The sequence below is a fragment of the Aspergillus homomorphus genome, assembly GCF_003184865.1.
Source record: "Aspergillus homomorphus CBS 101889 unplaced genomic scaffold BO97scaffold_1, whole genome shotgun sequence".
NCBI classification, from domain to species: Eukaryota; Fungi; Ascomycota; class Eurotiomycetes; order Eurotiales; family Aspergillaceae; genus Aspergillus; species Aspergillus homomorphus.
The window spans coordinates 889,522-905,518 of NW_020291887.1; the positions used below are offsets into that span (position 1 = coordinate 889,522).

At 50.7% G+C, this 15,997-nt stretch overlaps 6 protein-coding genes and 1 non-coding gene across 7 annotated transcripts; 3 read left to right on the top strand and 4 right to left on the bottom strand.

Moving 5' to 3' along the window:
* Positions 1-29: 29 nt before the first annotated feature.
* Positions 30-3,081, bottom strand: BO97DRAFT_474443 (uncharacterized protein). Its single transcript, XM_025700326.1, has 3 exons — positions 2,666-3,081; positions 971-2,612; positions 30-916 (listed from the first exon to the last, which is right to left on the bottom strand). Exons 1-3 carry the CDS (start codon positions 2,799-2,801, stop codon positions 136-138), a joined length of 2,559 nt encoding a protein of 852 aa, XP_025556597.1. The 5' UTR covers positions 2,802-3,081; the 3' UTR covers positions 30-135.
* Positions 3,082-4,072: 991 nt separating this feature from the next.
* Positions 4,073-5,771, top strand: BO97DRAFT_409875 (uncharacterized protein; the record flags this gene model as incomplete). The annotated part of the gene is made up of 5 exons (XM_025696115.1): positions 4,073-4,224; positions 4,284-4,392; positions 4,505-4,923; positions 5,118-5,143; positions 5,302-5,771. The coding sequence occupies 5 exons, from the start codon at positions 4,073-4,075 to the stop codon at positions 5,769-5,771; spliced, it is 1,176 nt and encodes a 391-aa protein (XP_025556598.1).
* Positions 5,772-6,407: 636 nt separating this feature from the next.
* BO97DRAFT_t16 lies at positions 6,408-6,489 on the bottom strand. Its single transcript has one exon. It is a non-coding gene; the product is annotated as a tRNA-Ser (tRNA).
* A 938-nt stretch (positions 6,490-7,427) lies between these two features.
* BO97DRAFT_419683 (uncharacterized protein) lies at positions 7,428-8,204 on the bottom strand (the record flags this gene model as incomplete). The annotated part of the gene is made up of 1 exon (XM_025696581.1): positions 7,428-8,204. The coding sequence occupies one exon, from the start codon at positions 8,202-8,204 to the stop codon at positions 7,428-7,430; it is 777 nt and encodes a 258-aa protein (XP_025556599.1).
* Positions 8,205-9,791: 1,587 nt separating this feature from the next.
* On the top strand, positions 9,792-11,284 carry BO97DRAFT_359257 (protein kinase). The gene is made up of 3 exons (XM_025692310.1): positions 9,792-9,919; positions 10,013-10,036; positions 10,109-11,284. The coding sequence occupies exons 1-3, from the start codon at positions 9,872-9,874 to the stop codon at positions 10,922-10,924; spliced, it is 888 nt and encodes a 295-aa protein (XP_025556600.1). The 5' UTR covers positions 9,792-9,871; the 3' UTR covers positions 10,925-11,284.
* A 1,487-nt stretch (positions 11,285-12,771) lies between these two features.
* BO97DRAFT_380854 (DUF1593-domain-containing protein) lies at positions 12,772-14,770 on the top strand. The gene is made up of 2 exons (XM_025693224.1): positions 12,772-13,387; positions 13,437-14,770. Exons 1-2 carry the CDS (start codon positions 13,016-13,018, stop codon positions 14,730-14,732), a joined length of 1,668 nt encoding a protein of 555 aa, XP_025556601.1. The 5' UTR covers positions 12,772-13,015; the 3' UTR covers positions 14,733-14,770.
* A 37-nt stretch (positions 14,771-14,807) lies between these two features.
* BO97DRAFT_6523 (NUDIX hydrolase) lies at positions 14,808-15,649 on the bottom strand. The gene has a single exon (XM_025700965.1). The coding sequence runs from the start codon at positions 15,594-15,596 to the stop codon at positions 14,922-14,924; it is 675 nt and encodes a 224-aa protein (XP_025556602.1). The 5' UTR covers positions 15,597-15,649; the 3' UTR covers positions 14,808-14,921.
* Between the last annotated feature and the right edge of the window lie 348 nt (positions 15,650-15,997).

A 15,997-nucleotide genomic window follows, 5' to 3' on the forward strand; every position in this document is an offset into this window, starting at 1 on the left:
TACGATCAAGAGTGCAAGACTTTGTCATTGCTCGATTACTATTTATTCAGCACAGATAATTACCATACAATCTCCCAATTGCCTCCATCCATGCCAACGGCACATGCGGTTCCTCTTCCCCCCTCTCAATCATCCTCAAGATAAGTCATACACCACGTCGCTCCCGACAGGCTCGGTACTAGTCATGGGCGACTTAGCTGTGTCGGGCTGCTGCTCGGGGACACAAATCAATGGCTGCTGCTGATTACTGAAGGGATCGTATTCCGTCTTCTCCCCCATCGCGCCACAGAAACGCTGGAACCAACCCTCGAACTGAGCCCTGGATGCATCGTCTCTCAGATCGATAATATCAGGAATCAGTGGGACCAGGCGTTGACCGGGGTCTGGATTTGTGCATCTCTCAGCCGCTTGAGTGCCGAGGTCACCCGCGTCGGGATAAACCGCAGGACTCTCGTCGCGACGATGGTGGACGTAATAGAAGAGTTTGACACGGGTGGAAAATCCGATCACCACGGGCCGTCCACGTGGGAGAAAATTGTGATCGATGAGATCGGAAGCGTACCCATTTCTGGACGTCTCTCGAACACTCAGCCGACGCAGTGCGTACCTCAGGGTGAGCTCCCACTCTTCGTCAGTTTCGTCCCGAGCGTGGCGCAGGAAACAGTGGAGGCCGCTGCACTTGGCGTTTCTCATGGTGATCTCGCGATATCGAGGAGGGACGAGACATCGGAATCTACCCTTGTCAAGCTCGAGGGCGTTGTGGTCATTACCGAGATATCTCCAGAGCAATTTCTGGATGTATTGGTCCCACCCTTTCCACACGGATTCGGTATACTCGTGTGGCCGCAGATGCAACAGCTTATCATCGTCTTTGGAGGGTAGATTGAAGTCATAGAAATTGAGACAATAACAAATTCTAAAGGCTGACATTAGTCTTAGACTTCCAAAGCTATACCAACAGCGAACTTACGGCTCCGGCATTTCAATGGCCTTTGTGTATGGGGCATCCTCATCAATAATCCCAAGAAAGCACAGTTGTATAGAGTCGATGATGCTGCGTCTTGCCGGATTCCTTATTCCGATCACTGGGCTCAAAACCAATTCATCGCCGTCTCCGGACGTTCTGCGCATTCGCGCAATGCTCTGCTTTCCCGTGCGTGTGTTCTTCAAGGTGTAATGGACGTTGTCGAAGTCAAAGCCAATGAGAGCATACTTATCGTTTAGTCGAAACTCACTCAGGCTGGTGTTGCGGCAATAGGCTGACAGATTGCTCATAATACGATACGTGCCGATATCGGTGTGCTCCATTACGGCCGACAGAGTCTCATTTGGCAGGACGCGGGACACGGCCCCTTCCAGGTCATGGTATACGGCTGCATCAAAGAAACGTAGCATTGTAATAAAAGTGGGAGAGAGGCCTAGCTGCTTCGACCAAAGAGCTGTCACTGACTTTATGGTTTCAGAATCGCTGGGGGCTTCGACCTTAGATATCTTCTTCTCCAGCCGCGAGTCATCAGTGGAGTCATTGCCTTCAGTGCTCGGAGATGGTCTACTCCGAGGCCCCTTTGAAAAAGACGAGTTGGTGTCGTTAAACTCGAACATGGACATGACTGGGCTTCTCTGGACGATGGTCTTGCCTGATGTTGTCCGGACACGCAACAGGACTACGTCTAGGATTGAGAAGACAATCGCATAAAATGAAGTGCGTCCCTGTTTGAGGCCGAACTCCACAGCTTCGGCAATAGCGGCTTCTTCAACCTCAACGCGATCAAGCCCTGAGACTAGGTGGACCAAGACGCTATCCATCCAATATGTTGTTTGCTGGGGAGAAGATCCGGCCTCCACACCGGGGTAGTGTGATTCGCAGAGAAAGCGAGGCATCAAAGATTCCGAGTCTGAAGACCCTTCACCTCGAACAAGGAAGTATCCTTCAGCCTCGTGGTTTCTGTCGAAGTGCTGGATGCTTTCCAAGGACACATTGCCTGTAGCCAGAGATAGAAACGCATATGCAATTTCTCTGAATGGCAGATCCTTAGGTTCCCATTCGAGATAGCTCCCATCTAGGATAGCACGGTGATCCGACTGCATGCACGAGCAAATGAACGTCAAGAAGGTTTCACGATGAAAAGAGATATCTTGGGGAAGATAAAACGATTCCGGCGTGACCGTCTCGACGTCAAGTAGCCTGTACGCAGCAATGGACGCGCTATTGACTTCGGGCTTGAAGGCAGGATTGGCCAGCATATGTAAGGGTGTGCACTTATCAGCCGCACGACGCCTGTGGACATCTTTACCGAGATAGGTAATCCAATTGGGATCATGTGGAAGCTTGGAAAGGTGGAGATGAACAGCAAAGTCGATGCTGAAAATCTCCTTGTCCAGGTCAACTGTGTAGAACCATTCGTGATCCGTGGACCTCCAATGCAGGGGCATTATCTGAAGTGGTGGGTGATTGATCTCATCGTCGACGGCAAAGTAGCTTTTCTCGTAGCGTTCAGCAAGCGAGGGGTCGGAATCTTCTTCTTCAAGGGGCTGAATGACTACTGGGAGACACTGTGTTTCAAATTGATCGACCAGACGAGAGAAAATGTGCCGAAGGGCTTCGAGCCATGCTGCTTCGAGTATAAGCTAGACTGACAGGATTGCTTAGGGGTGAGGAACATGCCTTGGTACTCAGCAGGGTCTTTAGGGATAGAGTCAACAAATTCCTGGCCTAGTCCCTCCGGGTAGCTGTCATACTGGTTGTGGTAAGTGAAGTATCTACCGCGGCAGCGGTAGACCATGAGGCCTCTTGTGCCCATGACTGTTAATGCTTATCCGATAATGAGACGCATGAAGTGTTGAGGAAGGAATGGAAACGGGAGGGGTAAAGAATGTGTTAATGGTGTTAAGTCGAGATGCGGAGAAGGCAGAGAGAAAAAGTGAGGAGGAGACTAAAGGTGGAAAGGTGAAGAAGGTGGGGTGAGGGGAAAGTAAACGGAAACAAATTATTTAGGCGGGCAGGCAGGCAGGTATGGTAGGTAGTCACACCACTACTCAGCTGGTCACTGGAGACGAGTCACCAACAAATTTGAAAACTAAGGAACAACTATAACACAATATGAATAATCTAGCACAGTTGGAGCGAAGGGGTTAAAATATTTTGCTGAGACCAGGCTGACAGCGCACGGGGCACAAGACAATCTGGAAGGCTGAGTTAGCGCGCGGTAGCTCAAGCACTATACCTACACGTGGTTTCGATGGAGTGGATGCAGCCTGGGGGTCTAGTCCTCCTCATTGTGCAGATGTCATTTATTCAATCGATCTAAAAGGTGTGGATTTTCTACGCTAATGTGCGGGGGATGGTCTAAACCAAGCTTGTTGGTAGTATGTGTTCGGTGATATCGCAGTTCTCCTGTGAATAGGTCATTGGTACTAAGCCTGTCAGAAAACCCTGATGTATGGCTTGTCTTGTGAGGAAATGTGACGAAAGAATAGGTAGAACACTAATATCAATACAGGCTGAAAATTAAAATTATGGTATCTAGGACTGCCCGAATAATAACCAGCTTCAAATATGGGAGAAGGAGATCCGGTGGCCAGAGTATCTTCGAAGCTGGCATAAAAATTATCACATCGCATAGATCCTTATAGCCCCAGCATCTTTGTATCAGCTTCGGCTGCAAGGATGGAGTCATCGATCGAACCTCCAGGTGCTCTGGATGCTTTCCCAAAACTCTTTGCTAAACATGTGGTGGTGGGAGGACATACCCTACAATACTGATTGTATAGCATAATGACGTGTTTTCAATTCTGATACTGTTCCAGGCTGCAGTCTTTCTTTATCTCATACTGGCGAAAGCAGACGCTCAGATGAGAAGAAACAAAGCTCATTCACTAGGAACATAGCGCTTTGTCCCCAACAAAGTGCAGTTGTTCTTTGTTCAGATAATTCATATCATGTCTAGTCTTCCTGGTCTACTACGAGCAATGACTATTATCTCTCCCTTGCTCGCACATACATTTAACCTATCCTATTGTCGCTCAACTACTTATGATATGGCCGCGCCACCACAACCACCAACATAGCGCCATGCCTACCAAGGAGCAACACCCTCAGCCCAGCAAAACAAAAAAGATCCTCTCCAAAATCATGCGTCGTCCCCCTGAGATTCACAATCTCACCCCGTACGCTTTACTCGAACTTGATCGTCGGCAAAGGAGAGCCCCCGAGCATCCGTCTGGGTATGACCCAGTATACTCTGCATTACCCTCGAGCTATACTTATGCTTATCATCCGATAGGACTGCCACACCCGCCACTCGTCTCTACAAACATCTGTCACCCGCGCAGAGAGACCAACTAAGACTGATCGCACATGCAGGTGGCTACGATCTCTCCGATCTCCGGGGTGTATGTCCTCCCTTCTGTTTCGATCCATCTCATTCTCCATCCTCTATCCACTACCTCTCATTCCTCTTCCCTGCAACACCAGAACTAACCACGCTCAATTGAAAAACAATAGTACCCCATCCCCGAAGGACTCCCCACCTCAAGCGCCCACGCAGCAGCCTCACCATACCACGAGAACCAACCCACCGATCCCGCCATCCATCCCCAGCGCCCCCAGCACCCCCATCACCTCCATCGCCCACACCCCCGCTCCAGCTTCCGCGCCAGGAACCGATCCTCCAACGATTTTGAGAGCCGCCGGCTCCGGCATCACACGCGGAACACCAATTGCCTGAGGAGAAGGGTACTGGTGCAGGAGGCCAAGAGAGGCAGTATTGAGCGGTACGGGATGGTGGCGGCGCCGTTCTGGCGACGGAGGAGACGGCGGTGGTGGGATGGGCGGTTGGAGAGCCAGGCGGAGGCGGATGCGCGGCGTTTGCGGGCTCTGGAGGCAGAGGAGATGAAGAGGCGGCTTCCGAGTCAGAGTCAGGGGTATGTCTCTGATACGAGCTCGGGTTCGAGCTCGAATTCAAATTCAAGTTCAAGGATGAGAGAATGGAAGAGGGGCGGGGGAAAACTTTAAGTCTACTGCGTCTTGAGTCTGGATCTGGATCTGGGTTTCAGGAAGTGGGTTTTATTCGTGAGGAATTGATCTGATTAAAACTCGTATGCTCTTGATTTTTGAGTCTAGGATGGGGCGTTCGGAGATTTAGTAAGGGTTACTGGGGTTGTCTCTTTTGCTTTGGTTGCAGGGGAGTGGTGAATCCATCGTGCAATCTGGGATGTCAAGCATAAGTAAGAATATATTCCGAAGAGAGATTATCTTCGAAGGTCATTTGTGGAGGACTATACATACTACCTTGTACCAAGGAATACCTCGTATACAAAGCCTTGCCATTCTACTCACCAAGACACGAACGAACCCTGACTGCGCAGCTTTGCCCTCAAAGCCAATCGTTAATAAAATTCAGCGCCCTGCAGAACCTGTCAATATTCCTCTTTCTCTCCCTGCCAGTAGGGATATCCGAATAGAGAGTCTTCTCCGGCCAGTCCTCGATCTTCCAAATCTGCAGCGAATACTCGTCGAACTCCCCCTCCCGCCTAACGCGCCACAGCATCCTGGTGGACCAATTCAGCCTCGTGCGCTCCTCGTGCTCCCAGTCCTCGTCAGCCAAAAGCTGAAAGAGCTTGGCATCGAGCATCTCGTGGGCCGCTTCAAGGCAGTCGCCATCCGCCGTGAGGACCCAGATCATGACATGCTACGCGCTTGGGGCCTCCCTTGGCGGCACCCACACCTCCATTTGAGATCGGAGCTCGACTTGGTGTTTCAAAAGGAATGAACAGTGCCGGAAGCGAGAGATTCCTGCGGCCGTCAACCCAGGAGTCGAGAGCCCAGAAATTGTGCGATGTTTGCTGGAAAGAAGGCATCATTGTTCCTTTTGATCACAGGGCAGATTGACTGACCACGGGAGGGGGAGTCCAACTGTCTGGAGTTGAATTGTGGAGTTGAGTTTGTTTTGCGTCATCGATGCGTACTTATATGTCGATTCTACAGGTGTTTTATCTCTAGTCCCACCAGATGAAAGAGATTATACGGAGACTATCTCTGCAGATTTCCCATCAGGCTTTCACAAACTAGAAACCAACAAAGAAGATAGCATTCTTTGGGTGGGTTTTCCAAGCCTTGCTCGTAAGCAGCAAGGTTTACCGCTTCACAGTAGCGTATACATTCAGTGGAGGTGGCCTTTCACCTCAGGAGGAATACTCTACCTGTCTGTCCTTCATGCCACATCTCATAGTTTTGGAACTACACCGGGCCCGATGTTTGAGATTCTCGGTGTGTCCGGAGATCAAGAAGAGTGGATTTTTCAACAACCCATAATTCTGATAGCAAGCAATCCTTTGGCTAGGCCAACTGATCCAACTGATCACGAGTTCATGACTATACGGTGTGGGAATAACTAAAAAGCAAAAAACGACAACAGTCGGATTTGAACCGACGCCTCCGAAGAGAATAGATTTCTAGTCTATCGCCTTAGACCGCTCGGCCATATTGTCTTGTTGTTGATGATTAAGCAAATATATACATCATCAAACCAATTGCAAACGAATGCAGAAGATAGCCGTTTCTACAAACACAAACCATGCATTGTTTTCGATCTTAAATAGGATGGTCCAAATGCTTTAATTTTGTCTCTGTTCGCTGAGGTTAGAGTCAAGCTAGTTCTATTGATACGAGTCCTGCCTTCAATTACTTCACTAGTCCAACTACTGGTATATTCTAGACGTAGAAATAAACATTCAAGTGCAACGAGAGCCAAGTACTCCGGTTGTCTAGGAATTGGCCCCTTTCACGGCCACTCGGCAATCTGACCAGGTGAATTGTGAATTGCAGTTTTGTCAAAAAACGCCGCAGTGCTAATATTACAGTAATTAAGCCTCGAGCTCAAGACTGACATCAATCGTTTGGGTTCAAAGCCCTAGCATTCTGGGCGTAATTGAGATACTTGATCACTACCATGTCGATGTGTGTGGTTACATACAGCTAAGTGCTTTAAGGACCTATCCAGAATATCAGTGTTATCATTGCAACTAACCAGGAGGGCCTTCTGTATAATTTCACCAGATCTAAAAAGCCGTTGACAGGGAACACGCTCTCGTTAAGCCATCTTTAATTGATTACCTTTCCATTCTATCAATGGATTCCTCATTTGAATGCCAGAGGAGACAGTGAATACTGTAGTGCCTAGGCTGAGGTACAGATCAGATATACACTTAAAATCTATATAGATTGACATGTTCTTTGTAATAAGGATTAGAGATAGGACATCAAATCGCCAGGTCTCTCTGGAAGAGAGAGACTTGACTGCCTTTTTTCCATTGGTTTTTCTTGTTTCCCTTTTTCTCCCGGGGTTCTTTGTCTTCCTGATTCTTTTCTTTATCTGGCAATTCTCTTTGTTTTCTTTTTCTTTCGCTCCCTCCAGGAGCACAAGGTATCAGTCATACCACAGCTTTACCATCGTCACAGCCCTAACCCGACGCTGGCTTTCCTCTTCGCCATCACCGGTCTCTCGCTGAGAGGCCAAGCGCTCAGCATCTTCCTCCGTAACGACACTGTGGATCAGATCAATTATGCGATCGTAGTGATCGCCGGCACTCTGCTGCCGCTCGGTAGAGCGAACATTCTCGCGACGCGGGGTTACCCCTTCATCACCACCAGTATCCTGCTGCTCGGCGTCGCGAGCATCCTCACGACGCCGGGCCGCTCCCTCTTCGTCACCGCTTGCATTATCGTCGTCGCCGGTGTCGGCGTCGTCCTTATCGGCTATCTCGTAGACGTCGAGCGAATCCAGCCGTGGAGTTATGGGGAAAGACCTGAGGAACTGCCTAATGATATGGCTGTAATCGTGATGGTCGTAATGGAAGTTCTGCACGCCGTGGTACAGGAACGGACGGGGCCCGCTGTCATACTCCTCGAGGAACATGCGTGTCTGAGTGATGTTCGCCGGGATGTTGATGTAGTGCACGATGGCGCCCAGGCGCTTGCCGACCAGCGCGGGATTCTCCTGGCGCTGCACCCTCCAGGTGTGCACAAGCAGGCGGCCCACGAAATCCCAACTGCGGAGTTGCCCGCGTCCAAGAGTGAGTGTGATGATCCGCTCCCGGTCCTCGTGCCCCACGCCATATTTCAGGTATCCGAATTGCCCCGGGCTGACTGTAGCCCGTTCGAACCTGACGGCTTCATTGCCCTTGTATGGAGAAGATTGAGGCATTTTGCTAGCTATTCGGGTTATGGTAGCTGAAGGACTTGAGATTGAACTGCGGTTGTTGTCTTCAAGGCTGTTTTTTGCTGTTGAATTTGTGATTCTGAAGAGAGAAAACTGGAGTCTGATGGAGAATGAGAGCTTCTGGGATTAATTGCGAGCTGGTAGCCATATTAATATACATGCTTGAGAAGCATAAAATTGCTGTTTGAAAGAGGTGTATCTAGGACCTTTCATGACACCAATAAGCTTTTGATGAACATTCCCTGTTATGGAAATGATACAATCAAAACTTCATAAAGCAAAGAGTGTGATAAGTGGCGAGTTCCACTTGTAGCAGGTGTGAAAGAAGAAGAGCAGCTATTGTCTCCTTCAAGATAGAGAGTAGGACTGCTTTCATACAACCATAATTCGCACGATGATAAACTCCCCAAGAAAGGACAACCAGTTTGAGGTGAGATGAAGGGAGAGCAGCGATAGAAATTCATCGGCATGCAAGTGAAGCGGAAAAGGCAGGCGGGGACCGGGATAGATGACTATTTGGGATCATCATCTAGAGCCACCGTGGCTCCTTCCGAATCAACACTTTGACAAATATTATGGGCCGGTGCATCTGGAAGTCACATCCAAGGGCCATCCAGGGACTGGTGAGGATAATAGTTTAGCGGCGACTCATGGAAGATAAAGCGGAGAAGGTTGATACTTGCTGGATCAGCTTCTTTGGGGAAAGTGCGAAGCGCCGGCCACAGAAAAGTCCGTGCAGTTGCGACTCTTGGTCCTTGAAATAGCTGAGAATGTAGGTAATGATATCACGGCGGGGATGCTAAAGATGTCAAGATGAAGGAGGTTTGGGTCGAACAGAGAGGCATCCGTAACGGTTCAGCCATTGCGCAAAACACTCAATACTTAGCTGGTTGTATAATGTCAGATGAGGTCCACTATTTATGACCGAGTAAGACTAGACGTCAGTTCTGTTCATTTACTTCGATATTTGGCGCTCAATCACATGCAGTATTATCCAGCGAGACAGCCGGAAGTCAGGAGCCTGGCACACTCGGCCATGAGAGATGGCTATGAAGGGTACAGGGAAGCTTGTGAACTACAAGGGTTGTGAGGGGTGATACCATTTTTTCTCCGGCCAATGCCTATAAATATCGCTTAGACCTCGCGTATTGCTACCAGAACACAGAAATAAAAGAGTGTAGATCATTGCGCTTGATTGGTAAGCTTGTGCCGGGAGGTGGAATAAGCACTAGTCCCAGTGGCTTGTCGACTGCCTTACTGGATTATTGCTTGCGTTTTGAACTCAGTAGTAGCACGCCACTAGGCAATCACACCGGCAACTTGCGGTCACAAAATCGCGCATCTGTCCACGCTACGTACAGGTGCATGACTCGGCTGAGAGTTGATTGGGCGATGGAGCAACGTGCCCTAGAGAGTCAGTGTTTGCTGTGAGGGGTCACAGTTAAGAAGTGGTATTGTACAGTACAGTATCTCAGGAACCCCTGAAGCCCTGCTCTCTAGTCTAAGATCACTTCAGACCCGGACTATATTATACTGTAAAAGTGAGACGATAACAGTATACTTACTCCAACCCTCAAAATTTCCCTCCTTGGCTCTTCCCACCGCCCCGGTCCGCACTGGGGATAAGATCAAACAGAAACACTATCGCAACCATGGAAACAAACCAACTCCAACCATACTCTTTCGTGCAACTCGACAAGGTTTGTAGATGTTCTTCCTTTCGAATATTTCCTCAAATCATTTGCAACGTTTGAGCTAAACTGCGAACTTTCTCTCGATGCTGGCTGGTCCAGCTCGGTGAAGGAACTTACGCAACTGTGCGTTAACCCTCGTCCGCCCGGCCCTTGACAAAAAGGACCAAATCACCAACCTATAGCTGAATTGAACAGGTTTACAAAGGGCGTAATAGCCAAACGGGAGAAATAGTAGCCCTCAAGCAGATTCACCTTGATCAGGAGGAAGGGACCCCGTCCACAGCCATCCGGGAGATTTCCTTGATGAAAGAACTCAAGCATGAAAATATTCTCAACCTGTACGATGTCGTCCAGGGCGACGGTCAACTGGTCCTTGTGTTCGAATTTATGGACAAGGATCTGAAACAATATATGGATACTCAAGGTGACCAGGGCAAGCTGGATCAGTCCCAGATCAAGTCGTTCATCTATCAAGTGCTGTGCGGAACAGCATTCTGCCATCGAAACCGCGTCATTCATCGAGACCTCAAGCCTCAGAACCTTTTGATCAGCAGTTCCGGTCAGCTCAAGCTGGCGGACTTCGGCCTGGCGCGCGCAATTGGAATCCCGGTCAACACCTTCTCCAACGAAGTTGTCACCCTCTGGTATCGAGCTCCCGATGTGCTCCTGGGCAGTCGAGCGTACAACACCAATATCGATATCTGGTCGATCGGCTGCATCATGGCTGAGATGTATCTCGGCCGACCTCTGTTTCCCGGTACCTCCAACGACAACCAGCTGCATCGGATCTTCCGTCTGTTAGGAACGCCCACGGAAGCGTCATGGCCGGGGGTTTCCCGACTGCCTGAATACAGGCCCAGCATATACCCACAAGAGGGCTTGATGGACCTACGCCAGGTGTTCTGGCAGGCTGACGAGCTGGCTCTGGATCTTCTGCGCAAAATGCTTAGATTATGTCCGGAACAGCGCGTCAGCGCTGCGGAAGCCATCATGCACCCCTGGTTTCGCTGACTTGGCTTTCATGTCCCCAGTGTAGCGTTTCCCTCTTCTCCTTCACGCAAGTGAGTCGACAGTCACTGTATTCATGGATCATGGAATCGAAACGTGCCCTATGATTTCCGGTTTTCAAAATCTAGTGTCTAGATAGCCACCTGGCTCTTCAATCATTTTCCCTCTGTTTAATCTACCATAGCGAGCAGCTCTTCTAATGGTGGCTTCGAAGTTTCTTTTTGACCGGGATCCAAGGTCCAGGCTTGTCAATCTTTATCCCGACCGAGTCAGAACTCAGCCCACGCGCGCTCTGTCCGTTTCATTGCTGCATTGACTACCATATTACAGAGATCCGAGTGTAATGCAAACGCGCGACATCCCGCAAGTGAAATGTTGACTGATGATTAAAGATAATTGATATAGTATTTCAACGTTTTTAGTTAGGTAGGGGTAGTATCGAAGCCTTTTAAAGATAATTAGCAATATCGGTGGTTCAATTGAGGCCGAGCCAAGCCAGAAAGAGCCACACCAAGCCTTAACCATGAAACCAAGCTGACTGACTGGAGCAGATGTGTATTTAGCCTGAGATTCACGTCTGGAATCGATGTTCAGTTCCATTCGTACTACAGATCCAGCGATACAGATTTTAGGCCGGTACAAAACCGTTCATTCGATTGCCCTGGCGAGACAAAAGCCTGTAGAGGGCCGTGACGAGATGCAGTTCTCCGTGTAGTACGAATTCTGTTTCCGAGACGCCGAGTCTTTCCCCAGGCAAAGTCAACCCCGCAGAGTATCCGGGGTCATATCGAGACCAATTTCTGTCTCACCAGCAGGTCAGATTATTATAGCTCTTACCAGACCGCATTGAGGCCTGCCGCCTCCAGATAAGCCACACTTGGCCCCTCGTATCCAGCTCAATCTCCGAGCAACCTACTACGAAGCATTCGCCCATGGAGCAGGCATGATCATCCCCACTACCAATCAGCCGTCCAACCAAGCAGCCAATGCACAGACCTTCAAGGGCAGCAGGAGACCCAGATGACCCGCGTCAAGGTCACTAATGGTAAGTCACCGGTATCGTCCGAAAAGAATTCCCAACCGACATCCCTTTCAGCATCCTAACCGGCTGCCCGGGTTACCTTATAAGCCCAGTGGTGTGTACCAGATATTCCCCACAGCCCCATTATGCACGACCTAGCTCCTGCAAGGAGACTTGAGTTCTGCAGCAGCCCAATCAATTCCGTCCATGACGTTATGGTTCACTCGGACAGATTGCCGTGGCTTTGAATGCCAAGGGTTTTCACCCGTCCCCGGCTTACCGAGTCAACTGTAGCGCTGCATCTCCGCCGGAAAAAATTCACGCTGTTGGGGCTGGTGTCGGGATGCCGAATGAGGGGCTTGCTTTTTGCCGGATGGGAAGGTGATGTGCATTACTTCCTCGGAGATAAAGTGATTGTAGGTGAACTCAAGCTGCGTGCTTTGGGTCTTGTATGATTGTCAGATATCCGGACATGTGTTCGATGAGGCCGTTCGCCATGACAGTTGCGGGTATCTTGGATAGGATCAACTGCCATACGCCGAGAATAGATGCCTCCGGGAGATACGTATATTTTGCTGGGTTGCGTAAGATTGAGGGGTGGGGTGGCCAACTTTTGTGCACTGAGTGAGTATCTGCTGTGGAGAGTATGTTCATGCTGTCCATATTAATCTAACAAATGCAGTAGTTGCAAGCGCCGGTTAGAGATGCCTCTCCGGGATTACCCCACCAACAGCCGAGAAACTTTACCGGGGAGAAACGGCAAGCCAGACGAGAAGTTGCGGAGTGCGGACTGTGGACTGCGGAAGAAGCCACTCTCTCATCTGGAGAGCCGAAGGGTCCCTCACAGTTTCCAGTCGGTCGGTTCGGCTTTTGTCAATGTTTAAACCGGTAAAGCGGTTTGGACTGCAGGCTGTCTATCTATACGAGCAAGAAAATAACATCATCATTCATTCCCAACAGCCAAGAACATCTTTCCTTGGTCCCCCGCAACTCGCCCTACAAATGGCCTTGGCTCCCACCCTCTTCGTTGGGCTTGATTTGGGAGTTCACATCCTTTGCTTCACATCGCCATCATGAGACGACTCTCCCTATTGCTGTTTTCGTGTCTCAATGCCTTCGTGGCAGACGCTAGTGCGGACGTCAATCGCTCTTCGCTTCAGACTTACGCATCCAAGCCTCGCGTCTTCGTTCTCTCCGACATCTCCAATGAGCCTGATGACACCGAGTCCTTTGTGCGATTCCTGCTGTATAGCAATCAGTTGCAGATCGAAGGCATGGCAGCTGTCACTTCCACCTGGCTGAAGGACAAGGTGTACCCAGAGCAGATCTCCGATGTTGTTGATGCGTATGCCGAGGTGGTCGCCAACCTGAATCAGCACACCTCGCCATCCTCCCCATATCCGTCAGCAGAATACCTTCACAGTATCGTTAAATCCGGCCCAGCCGTAAGCCTCTCGAACCTGTCACCGAATGATTCCAGCTAATTCGATCCAGGTTTACGGTATGGAAGGCGTTGGACCCGGCATGAACCTCAGTTCCGGCGCGGAACTACTGCTTGACCGACTCCGCCAACCTGTCGATAAGCCCCTCTGGGTCCTTGGCTGGGGAGGCGTCAACGTCCTTGCAGAGACCCTCTACTACATCCAACACAACTTCAACGCCACCGAGGCTGCGCGTCTCCGTGCTCAGCTGCGCGTGTACACCATCTCCGACCAAGACGACAGCGGTCTCTGGATCCGCGAGCAGTTCCCCGATATCTTCTACATCGCTTCCATGCACGGCTGGAACCAGTACGGTCTTGCCGCCTGGTCTGCCATCTCCGGCGAGGAATACTACAATTTCGACGTCGGCGGTCCGGACTTCACCAAGGTCTCCGCTGCCTGGCTGAAGAAGAACATTCAAATCGGCATTTACGGCAAGGAGTACCCGGACTACAAATACTTCATGGAGGGCGACACCCCGACATTTTTGTATCTCATCCAGAACGGCCTGGGCGTGCCTGAGCAACCCGACTATGGGTCCTGGGGCGGCCGCTACTCCCTAGTCGATCTGTCCAAGCAAGTGAAGTACCGTCAGTACAGTGACGCGGCGGATCGGGTTGTCGGACAGAACAACCGGACCTATACTTCCAATCACGCTGCCATCTGGAGATGGCGAGACGCCTATCAAAATGACTTTGCCGCGCGGATGCAGTGGGCCCTCCCGGCCAACGAGAGCAAGGCCAACCATCATCCCGTTGTCGTGGTGAACGGACACGCCGAACTGAGCCCGCTGGTCATCGCGTCGACGCCTAATGCCACTGTCTCGCTGGATGCGTCCGGCACCTATGACCCCGACCGTGACAGCCTCTCGTTCCGGTGGTTCCAATACAAGGAGCCTGGCTCGACGGACTGGAATGTGGATAACCAGATCCCGGCGCTGGATTTCACCGTCTCCACGGATGGAGAACGTGCGCAGGTCACGCTCCCAGCCGCGGACGAGATCTGTGATGGCAAGAGCTCGAACGATTCGGGTTGCTGGACCCTGCACCTAATCCTGGAGGTCACGGATCACGGCGCGATCCCGCTGACGACGTACAAGCGGGTGTTGTTCGAGACAACGAACTCGACTCAGTCGGCCACGGAAAGTCTCGTAGAGGATGCGACAGTTTTGGATTGGAAGGGATACGTGGAGTATGACATTGACTTGGACGATTATTGGGTGGATGATGACTGGGAGGAACCGATACTGGGGCGGGACTGCCCGTGCTCGGGGGGACATGGGGGTAGCGGAGGTCATGAGCATGAGTAGCGGAGCATGTGCGGCGTTGGTCTGGTCTTGAAATGTATATACCAGCAATCATATATAACCTGTATATCTAGATGATGAATATAAGTATAAGCCGTCCGACTCATCACACTCCCAAAACGTAGTATGACCACCCAATGCAATCCTCACCTCAACCCATGCCATTTCCTTGAGTTCATCCTCCCAACCAACTCATTTACAGGCATCCGAACAAGATGCAGCAAAAACCCGAAACCCCTCCAAATAATTCCGTCGTTGCGTCTCCAAAAACCTCAACCTCACGCCCGCTTCCTCTCCATCTGACTCGCCCAGCGGCACGAAACCCCTCCTAACCTCCTCCTCAGTAGCCCAAACAAAAGCATCATGCTCCGCCGGATCCAACCGAATCCAACAATCCCCAGAACCAACCTCCCCAGGAGCAGAACCAACCCCCCTATCCCCGGAAATAGAGGTAGGACCCTCAACCTCCACCAGAAAAGTAAACTTCACCACCTTCCGCACCCCATCGACACGAACCCGCTCCCACTCATCAACAGCGACCAACTCCACGAACCGCGCAACCATCAACCCAGTCTCCTCGCGGATCTCGCGGGCGGCGCCGGCCAGCACGGAGGCGTCTGTGGCTGGGTCGCAGGATCCGCCGGGGATTTCCCAGATCCCTGGGAGGGAGTCTGTGAGTGCGCGACGCAGAAGGAGGATTTTGGGTTCTTGGGTCTCTGTGGATGGGGGCTGGAAGATTAGCCCGCCGGCTACGATGTGGGTTCTTGGGGGGAGGTGCGGGAGGATTGTTGGGATGATTGTTGGGAGGGGGTGAGCGTAGGGGTATAGGTGTGCGGCGTAGCTGAAGTTGGAGGTTGAGGGGGGCATTTTGGTTGTGGGTTTGTATTTAGATGGTTGTGGTGGTTAGTAGTGATGCCTGTCAACACAGGGTGCATTGGAGTTGGTTTTTGTGGCTTGGCTGCTGGGTTGGTGGGGTTGTTTATGGGGTTTGATTGGTTGGGTTGTGGAATACGATATGTAGATCCTCATGGTTCCTGCTGAGTGCATGTTTATAGATATAACAGGCCGATGAAGGGCTGGAGAATGAATGTAAGCAGTACCTTTCATCCAGCTTGTGAATCACACCCCACTCTTAATCATCTTAAAAGCTGGTTCACAACGGGCATGGAGTTGTGGAGCACTGTCGCTCCACTGCTTCTGTGTTGGTAAGCCTCATTCTGGTATTTGTGCTTGTCGTAACATAAAATTCCCCACCGACAACAGCATCT